This window comes from Arachis ipaensis, chromosome B9, assembly GCF_059453495.1.
Source record: "Arachis ipaensis isolate K30076 ecotype BB chromosome B9, ASM5945349v1, whole genome shotgun sequence".
NCBI classification, from domain to species: domain Eukaryota; kingdom Viridiplantae; phylum Streptophyta; class Magnoliopsida; order Fabales; family Fabaceae; genus Arachis; species Arachis ipaensis.
Genome location: NC_142444.1, coordinates 150,374,476 through 150,385,243, shown reverse-complemented (window position 1 = coordinate 150,385,243; position 10,768 = coordinate 150,374,476). Strand labels below are relative to the sequence as shown.

General features: G+C 28.6%; 1 protein-coding gene and 1 pseudogene across 1 annotated transcript; both read right to left on the bottom strand.

Annotated features, from left to right (window-relative positions):
• Window positions 1–326: 326 nt before the first annotated feature.
• Window positions 327–1,236, bottom strand: LOC107619696 (uncharacterized). The gene has a single exon (XM_016321990.3). The coding sequence runs from the start codon at window positions 1,133–1,135 to the stop codon at window positions 521–523; it is 615 nt and encodes a 204-aa protein (XP_016177476.1). The 5' UTR covers window positions 1,136–1,236; the 3' UTR covers window positions 327–520.
• A 5,409-nt stretch (window positions 1,237–6,645) lies between these two features.
• LOC148546783 (mitochondrial import receptor subunit TOM7-1 pseudogene) lies at window positions 6,646–7,250 on the bottom strand (annotated as a pseudogene).
• Between the last annotated feature and the right edge of the window lie 3,518 nt (window positions 7,251–10,768).

The following is a 10,768-nucleotide window of genomic DNA, read 5'->3' as shown; positions in this document are numbered from 1 at the left end:
AATTCATAATCTTAGGGGAATCACATTCACTTGCAAATACAGATCATAACATGTTGTTAATATTATTATACATTGAAACTAGAAAAGTCAAAATCAATTATATGACTTCTGTGGTCCTCTGCATTTCTTTTTCTTCTTCCTCTCTCCCACATGGGATCATGTAAATTTCACTCACTATATCATCACATCAAATACAACCATCACTTTAATCTCCCTAAATTTACTTACTTTAAGAATTAAAAATACTTTTAAATATTTGTCGAATTACCCTAATTAGAATTAACAGAAATAAAAAAATTGAGCATAATGAAATCTGTGTAGATCTCTGAAGAGAAGATGCCAAGCATACACTGGTTCCTATACTTATAATTTTGTATTAACAAATTATTACAATAACTTAGTTTTCCAAAGACATACCACATTGTAATAAGAAACTAATTAATTAGTAGTAACAAAGATGAAATAAAGTTTAATTTTTTCTTACAATGATGAAGAGAATTATTAAGAAGGGAATGCAGAATCAGAGGGTTCTGCGGCGGCTTGAAGAAGAAGACGAAGAAGATGAAGAGCTTGGAAGGTAAACAATGGATTCAGAAACAGCACAAGTTCTCTTACAAGAACCATAAATGTCTGTGAATCCGAAACGATCACTGATACTCCTTGAAACCTTGGGTCCACTCCACAGATTCCTGTTTCTTCCTCTTGTTTCTTGATCTTGATCTTCTTTGGAACACTCTACAAGTGCTGCTAAGAATGGATCTTTCTGGAAGCTGGAGTTCTTCTTTCGAATTCTAGAAGCTTCTTGGTCATGGCTACCGTGCTTGGTTGGCGGTGGCATCAATGGAAGAAGCTTCATTGACGAAGGTGATGAGGGGATTCTCTTTGAACTCTGCTTCTTCGGGATGCCGGGGAGATGCTCCCAGGAGAACGGAACGCCGCCGGAGAATCTAAGAGGAGAAGCAGGGCTGAGGAGAATCTTGTTGTGGTCGTCATGGAAGTAGTAGAATGATGAAGATTCAACGGAGGATGAAGATGATGAGGAGAATGAAGGTGTTCTTCTAGATGAACATTGTTGTTTTGGAACAACCTTGTTGCCATGGTTCTGCTTCTGTTGCTGAAAACTATTAGCTGCCATTGTTGATGAGCTTCTTCTTGTTTGTGGATTCTTAATTTTAAGGTTTTATTTGTATATAGAGTTTAGGTCTATTTCCACATTTTAATTATATAATAACCATTTAGGAGAAGGACAACATGCAACTCCTTCTTTCTTACTTTTTATATTTATATTATTTATTATTATTATTCTTGTTATTATTATGTAGATACATATATTCTTTGATTAAGTTCTTGAATACGAAATTTTTAGGTAATAAATATAGAAACTTATTTCATTGTGTAAATAGAAATAAAGATGTAATTATCTATCTCAAGTACAAAAAAATTATGTGTTTCAGTTCTTTTTATAAATAACAAAGAGACAATTAATTAGTAAATACTAGTGATTTTTATTGTAAATTAATTTTTTAATTTATATTTTTGAAGAATTCAAGATTTTAGAGTTTAAAATTTTAAAATTAAAAAATGTTAGTTAATTAGCTGAAAAAAATTGACTCTTTAATTGAATTATGAAAAAGGAAAAGTTTATGGACCAGCAAATTTTGTGTTTTTTGACCAGCACTTAACTATCAAAACAAAAGTGAGTGATCTCTCACTATTAAATGTAATCTCACATCATTAAAAATACTATTGATGATCAATTGCTGCCACTTAGCATTCCTCTTATGAAAACATGAAATATCTTTTTTTTTTTTATTTCTTAATAAAGACTTACAAATATTTGTAAGACTATTCGTTATGCTATAAAAATCCACCAACTAGGTCTTGGATTATTATTATTATGATTTAATATAGTTTGATTGGGGCAATAAAGGGAGGTGAAAAGGAGGGGGGGGGGGAGGATTTAAGATATTATTATTGAGTAAGAATAAATGACCCCATTGCATTCATGAACGAAGAGTAGGGGGACAAAATGGGAAATGAAAGTGTATCATATATGTGTATATATAAATTGGGAGGGGTTGCTCTAAGGAGTGGTTAAGAAGCAATCACATGAATGGTCGCTGGCCAAACAAGGCATAAGGAATTGCACCTCCTAACAATAATACGAAAATGTTGAATGACAAAAAACTAAAAAATAAAAAAAATTAAAATTTATCTTATTTAATATTTATTAATTATTAATAGAATTAATAAATATTTGGTTTTTTTTTTTATCACCTCATCATAACCGATAATAATAATACCCTCGACACTAAGCAGATAAAGGTTTTAATCAAATTGGCTTTATGAGATGAAGGTGATCGAGGAAGTTTTGGAACTATAGCCTATATAATTAATTCCATCGAGAAATACACGTCTAACCATAAATGCTGGATATTATTATTGATTATTATTACTATTGAATAGCCTTGAATATTTCAAGCCTCATCAATTTTGTGTTTGCTTTAGTTAATTTTTTCAGCTTCACAACAGTTTGGGGGGCATTTTCGGGATTTGAAGTTATAGTACATTATTACTATTATACTATCTATCTATCTATCTATCTTCTAATAACCTTTCCTTTTCTAAGTATTTATTGATTGCACAAAGTTACAGTTTTGGAATGTGAAGTGAAATATGAACCAGAGAATTAAGTCTACTAACTTTAAACACATGTTTGGCTTTGGTCGGTCACTCTTGTCTCAAAATTATTTAATTTATTCTCAATTTATTTTCTTATATTTTAACATGTATTTTTTGTAAATAATAACTGATTTATTTTTAGTAACAGTTATAAAAACTTTTAGTTATAAACGAGTAGTTTAATACTTTGCTTTTTAAAATATTATTTTCATGTGTAAGTATATTCAAGAAATTGGAAGTTAGTATTTTATTTCGGAATTTGATTGAATTAAGAATATAATTTTTAAAGATTTAAACAGTTAAAGATAAAATTCAAAATGAAAATGAACAGTCACACTTTATAAATAGATTAAATAAGAAGGAAAATATTTTGATGAAGAAATATATAAAATTTTGATCTAGTGATAAGCAATAAACAATCCAACCATTGTAAACATGTCCTATAAATGTTTCCTTAATGGAGTATGCCTTAAATTTATTGATAAAAGAGAGTGTGATTTGGAGCCACATCCTAAGGAAAATAGAATTTGGTAGAAGTAATGACCCAACAAATTCAATTTTAATGAACCAAAGATTATTATCAATTACAATTAGGATGCGGACAATGGATTAGAGAGGCACGTGCTAACTCCAAAATCTTCAACCATTGTCACAAATTATTGAGTTTTGCCTCTCTTTTTTTATTGTTTGATGACTTGCCTTTGAAATTTTACTTAAAAAATAGATAATCCCATTGAAGAAACATGATATGATTCTGCCAGAAAGAGAGAATCTTATAACATTAAATTCCAAAAAGACTTCAAAAGCTCACGATTTTTCCAAATTTTTATTTATCTCTTTTTATCCAAATGGACCCAAAACTCCATATGAGTTTGAAGTACACTACCCCATATTTCTTCAAGTACAATACCCCACGCTTTCTATAATAATAATAATAATAATAATATAAATTTAATTTTGATGCACTCATAATAAATAAAAAATTTTACACAGTTATCTAATTGATTTATGTATTTAGATAAATTTTCAAACTAAAAATACTATATGTATTCAAAAATTCAGTTATTATATATTTATGTATAAAAATATGTGTTATTTAATTTAGTATATATTTTATATAAATGACTAATTTAATAAATAATATTTTGTATATACACAGTATAATTATTTTTAAATAGTGGCTTAGAATTAATTATTTTTATTAATTTGATAATATATGATTAATTATTTATGTAAAAATTTTTATACTAATAAAATATGAAAATTAAAATCATATAATATACGGCTAAATACTAAATAGGCTCAATAAAGAGGCTTAGGGATGGGAACTGGAGCAACCGATTTAAAAACTTAATGAAAGGAGTTGAGGAATTTAATGCCTTTGTATTTCATTCTTTAAGTGTACAAAGATTAGAGGAACTCAAATTAAAATTGCCAGGGAAAGAACAAGGAGATTTTATGTGTCAATGTAAAGTTACTCATTAGCTTATTAAATAAGGGTTTGGTTTATCAAATTCAAATATCATCATGTCCAAACAAGTAAACCAACGTTGCCTCACCCAATGTGAATCAATTGAGCCAACTCCAACATTTTGTATTCCGTTTTTACATTTTTCAATATTCAAATTCGGTAATGCTAGGTTAAGAAAAAAAAAACCTTCCAAAACTTATTTAATTTAACATTCATTAATTATTACAATAATTAATATTAAATAAAATAAATTCTGACTATTTTTTTACTAATTTATTTTAGTTATCAAATATTTTCTATTCAAATTATATATATATAATTAACAGATTTAGATACTTATCATTTTAACGATTTCTATATTGGTGGAATGGCCTCGAGTTTTACTAAATACCAAGCTTATCACATTATGTGATTTTATTTTATTTTATTTTATTTTTTTTGGTGATGGGTGATTTTAATTTTAGAACTTTCTTCTTTTTCTTATTTGTTTTTTTCCTCAAGGCCTCGAGTATGAAGCCACCCTATCAAATGTTTTCAAATTCTGAGAGAGGCCCAGATTTGTATGAAAGATTGACTTGGAAGTCCACTTGATTGTTTGGTTTTAAGCCCATTTTTAAAAGTAAAAGTACTTTAAAAAACTATAAAAGGGCCACTATTTTTTCACAATTGTGTACTTTTATTTCTTTTTGGTAAGACACAATTATATAACTGTTTAATTTGTGATAGGATCAAATTGAAAATATTTGGCTCATTATCTATCAATCTAGTTCGGGAATTGTACATGCCCAAAAATATGGAAAAAAAAAAAAGTGGTACCAGGACTAAGACGCATTGTCGATGATGATTGTAGAAGGGTCTCCTTAAGCACCCAAAACAAAACAGAACCAAAAGTCCAAAACCTGTTCAACTTTGCTATGGGGTTGAACCCTCACATACAAGTTATACTTGTGTCCAAAAATAAAGTCCAAAACTAGTGTTAAACTATCTAAACATGGCAACGATTTCTTTGACAATCCCACCCTATATAGATCTATAGTTGGTTCCCTCCAATATGCTACTTTAACTCGCCCAGAGATTTCATTTTCTGTTTTCTGTTAATAAAGTATGTCAATATATGCAACAACTTCTAACATTTCACTGGAAATGTGTTAAAACGTATATAGAGATACTTGGCTAGTACATTGGATCAAAGACTGATATTTCATTCTAGCATTGATTGAACTCTTTTTGCTTTCTCAGACTCTGATTGGGGGTTCAGACTTGGACAATCAAAGATCCACCTGTGGCTTTGTTGTGTATCTTGAAGCTAACTTGGTGACTTGATCTAGCCGCAAGCAAGCAAGCATCTGTGAGTTGAAATAGCACAGAAGCGGAATATAGAAGCTTGGCCGAGGCAGATTCCCAACTAATATGGATTCAAAATCTGCTACAGGAGTTACATGTTCAATTGCCATCAATTCCAACTCTATATTGTTACAACATGAGTGCTATTTTTATTAGAGCGAACCCAAAGACTTTGAATGTTGTTCATATTGATTCGGTTGATCAAATAGCAAATATTTTTGCCAAAGTCCTTTCCATTGACCCCTTTAATAGATGCAAGTTCAAACTTAAAGTAACTTGAAAGGGAAGTTAGCTAATAAATAGAAATTCTGTTATTCTGTTGGAAATAGAATTTGTTAGAGTAGGTTAATTCTCTCTCACTCTCTATTCATCAATTGATAATCATTCAGTAAATTCTTCATACTCATTTCATCATCACTGTACTGCATCTGCATAATGCTGCTGCATTAGCTCAATCATATCACGATTCTTTCAGCTACAATTGTTAATGCTCGTCCAATCAATCGAATATGGTCTTTCAAAACTAAGCAGCAGACATACAATTAAAACCATTTTACAAAAGAAGATGCATACAGTAATACAAATCAGAGACATAATCATACAACTATGCCATACAAACCATATACCTTCAGATAGACTCGAAGCTCAATCCTTACACCTCGAGGACAAAAATGACACTACACTGATTCAACTCTGATCACTTTTTCCTTCCCCTTTTATCACAGAACTCCAGACATTAATCAACCTAGAAATTTTCCACACAACTTGCAAAATGCGTAATGTGATAATAATCTTTGGATAATCAAATATCAAATTGATGTTCTAGAAATCCTTTTAAATAACCTTGAAATAGGTTCTACTCCAACAAACACTTATCAGATATAAGGATTTAGACATAATTGCAAAATCCAATATCCTAAATAAACTTTGATATGATAATTCTTGATCACCACACAAGCTTCAGATTAGTTCCAAGTGTAATAATCTTTGGAAGATCAAACTGGTGATCCTAAAATCTTTAAGAGGAACAAAGATGAGGGTACTCTAAGAACTCCTATTGCATTCAACATTATCACATATTCTCACACACACAAATACTAAGCCTTAACTCAAAGAACAACCACATCAAGTGACTTGGAAAGAAAATATAAACACCGAACAATTGCAAGCATACCAACATGTGAATACTATTATAGCAAACATAATAATAAATAGCTCTTCTAATGCGTCTCCGAAAATATCCTAAATAAAAAAAGCTACATAATCTGATCCACTTAATTCAGAAAGTTACATAAGAAAAATTAAGAATCAACTAAAAGAAAAAGAAGAGGAAGGCCTGGTCGATTCGATTCAATTCGCTGAGATGAAGAATCAAACAGGGCTGAGAAGCTGAGAGAGCTGGGGTTTTGGTTCGGAGTTCATACCGATGATGATGACGAGAGGGATGAATCCGTAGTGGGTAATAACCTTGGCCTTCCTCATCGCCCATGTCGACCACTCCTTCACGCTCTGGCTTAAGAAACGATTCTCCGATCCCTTCGATCCCTTCGAGCTCTTTCCCTTTGCCTTCAGAGACACACCCCTTGACGCCATTGATCTTTTCTTGCTTCTTGATTCTCTCTCTCAATGAGTGCGATTAATTGCTTGCTCGCTCGCAGCGTGCGGTGGAGGAGACCTTAAACCCTAATTATACTATACATGTCGTGTTGTGTAGGTTTCATTGTGACCTGAATTTCTAATACCCGTTTTAGCAAACGACACCAATTCCCTGCCGTTTAAATGTTATATTCCTATTTGCGCTTAATAACAATTGTTCTGATCTATTATTAATATACCAGTGTAGAGCCCGCGTCAACATAATCAACTTTAGTGTATTTATAAATTATTTACTTACAAAAAGATTAATACATATTTATAAAAAAAATTAATTTATTTAGTATATGAATAAATTAATTAATTAATTTCTTTTTGTTATATCAATGTTCAATCTGATTAAAAAGGTCAATATATAAAATTTGACATAATTATATTTTTAATATTTTAGTTAATATTAATTTACATATTTTTTAAATTTTTTATTTTAATAATTTTAAAAATATATTTTAACTAAATATATAAAAAAAATAATTAAATAAAATTACTATTACGTATAATTAAAATTAACTATTAAAATTATTTTTTTTATATATTAATACACTATTATGTAAAAGTGTCAACTATTGATAATTTAAAAATTAAAAAAATATTTTTTAATTATTACAAATTTAAATTGCATCTAATTAAAAAAAGTATTCTAATTTATTAATAAAATAATGTAGTTATACTTTTTTTTTATAACAACAATCAGACATATCTTAGCTTTTTACTGCGTGTGAATAATATTTATGAATATTTCATAAAGAGTTATGTTATACATACAAATTTTTTTGGCTTACAAATCTTATAAGTTGGATCAAATCTAACAAAAACTATATTCACTCAATGGAGTGTGAGGCGTCACTCAACCATTTCCAAAGCGCGCTCTGACTCACCGTTACAAAAGACACTTCTTCTTCTTCTTCACGTCCCTCCTTCTCCTCCTCCTCTTCTTTCTTCTTCTCCTTTTTCTTTGCGTTTCTCCTCTTTTTTCTTCGCGTGTTTCATCTTTATCATTTTTTTTATTACCGTTGTTGTTGTTGCATTTTTTTCCTCCTCCTCTTTCTATTGATTTTGCAATATTATGTTTTTTTCTTTGTTTGATTTTTTTCTCCCAAGAAGAATTATAAAAAAACGAAATAAGAATATGAGGAAGAAGAAGCAGTAGAAGATGAAGAGGCAATAGAAGATGAAGAGGAGGAAGAGGAAGAATTTTGAATTATGCAGGACTTATCAGAATAAAAATACACCCAAAAATTCTTAAAATACACCCAAATATCTTTGTATTACACCCAAATATCTTCGTTTTACACCAAAATTTGCTGCAAATACAGAAAAATATTTTCTCTAATGCAGCGTTTTTTTCCTTCTTCTTTTTTTCCTTATTTCTTTCTTTCTTTTAGTTAAATGAATGTAAGTTCATCCTCTTTCAAGTAATTTTGCAGCATTATGTGTTTTTTCTTCTTTTTTTTTGATTTTTTTGTTTTTATTCTTGTTAAGAGAGTAAAACAAGAAGAAACTTGAGAAGGTAAAATAAAAAAGAAAAGATGAATAAGAAAAAAAAAGAAGAAAAAGATTGTGATGATGATAAAAAAAAAAGAAGAAACAGTAGAAGATGAGAAGGAAGAAGAGGAAGAGTTTTGAATTATATGCAAAACTTATCAAAATAAAAATACACTCAAAAATTCTTAAAATACACCCAAATATCTTCATATTACACCCAAATATCTTCGTTTTACACCCAAATTTGCTGCAAATACAGAAAAATATTTTTTCTAATGCTACGTTTTTTTCTTCTTCTTTTTTTCTTATTTCTTTCTTTCTTTTAGTTAAATGAATGTAAGTTCATCCTCTTTCAAATAATTTTGCAGCATTATGTGTTTCTTCTTCTTCTTTGTTTGATTTTTTGTTTTTATTCTTGTTAAAAAGAGTAAAACAAGAAGAAAGTTGATAAGGTAATATAAAAAAAAAGATGAATAAGAAAAAAAAGAAGAAGAAGATGGTGATGATGATAATAATAACAAAAAAAGAAGAAACAGTAGAAGATGAGAAGGAGGAAGAGAAAGAATTTTGAATTATGCAGAACTTATCATCAGAATAAAAATACACCCAAAAATTCTTAAAATACACCCAAATATCTTCGTGTTACACCCAAATATCTTCGTACTACACCCAAATTTGCTGCAGAAAAATCTTTCCTCTAATACTATATTTTTTCTTCTAAATTGAACCACACCTTAGTCTTGCATTCAAAACAATAATCAATTTTGTTCTGGTTCAATTGATAATCTAACCCTGAATTATTTATTATTTTCAACAAACGACATAACCGATGATGAAGGAGAAAGAGAAAACAAAAAGAGGAGAAGAAATTTTAATGAAAAAAGAAGGAGGAAGAGGTGGCGTTAATGACGACGATAACGAGAGAGAAAAATTACGAAAAAGAAGAAGAAGAGGTACAAAGAAAGAAGAAGAGGAGGAGGAGGCATGGAGAAGAAGAAGAAGGGGAAGAAAAAAAAGAGGCACGGAGAAAGAAAAAGAAGAAAAAGAAAAAGAAGCACAGAAAAAAACGTGAAAAATGCGTGAATATATATAACTTGTATGACTTGTATGGAAAATATTTGTACGTGGAGAATAACTCTTTCATAAATACATTTATATTTATGTTTAGATGATGACAAATATGAGATTATTAGTTTAGGAAAAAAAATATTTTCTATCACTTTTAATTTGAAGTAATTTTTTTTTAGTAACTTCTAAGTTAAGCCAGATAATACATGTTTAATTAATAATTTTTTTAAAAAAAAGTAATATATTTTAACAAATATTATTATTTAAATTTAAATTATCCTTTCTTACAAAGTAATTACCTAAAATGCTTCACAACTTTCATATACAAAATTTACAAATTTGATAGATATTAATATTTATACATAAAGATATATTAATTAAACGCATAATAGTAATAAAATCTTTCTTAAAAATTTGAGACAATTTTATTGTCAATTTTTTACTATACGTTATTTAGGTTAATTTACTTCATACAGATATATCAAAATATAAAATGCACTGAATGACTTTTTGTATATATTTATAGGAGATTGAAAATTATAAATGTCCAATCTTTATAACAAAAAAATTATAAAAATTAATATTTCACACTATATTTATGTTATTTGACTTATTTCAAAAACCGTCATAACCAATCCATATATATATATAAAACACCAATATTTAATATTTGATACAAAATGAATTAGATTTAAAAAAAAAGAACTTAAAAAGATTTGAGTTTAAACACAAATCATTGTATATTTTAATTTGTTCAATTATTTCTTCTATTACATAAAAGACAACACTATAAACACAATAATTAACTTGAGTTGTATTTAAATAAGAAAATGTGAAAGTTTAGAAGGCTAGTATTTTTGTTAAAATTTGGCCAGCACTTAACCATAAAAAAAATGATTCATTCTATATTATTAGATGTCATTTCACACTATTAAAAATATTGATAATAATTAATTAATGACTAAACATAACAAATTTTACTGACCCCTAACACTTCTTTAAAAAAATATAACACTTAACTACTTATGTAAGAACCTCGGCGTCTTTTACATTATAAATAATAAA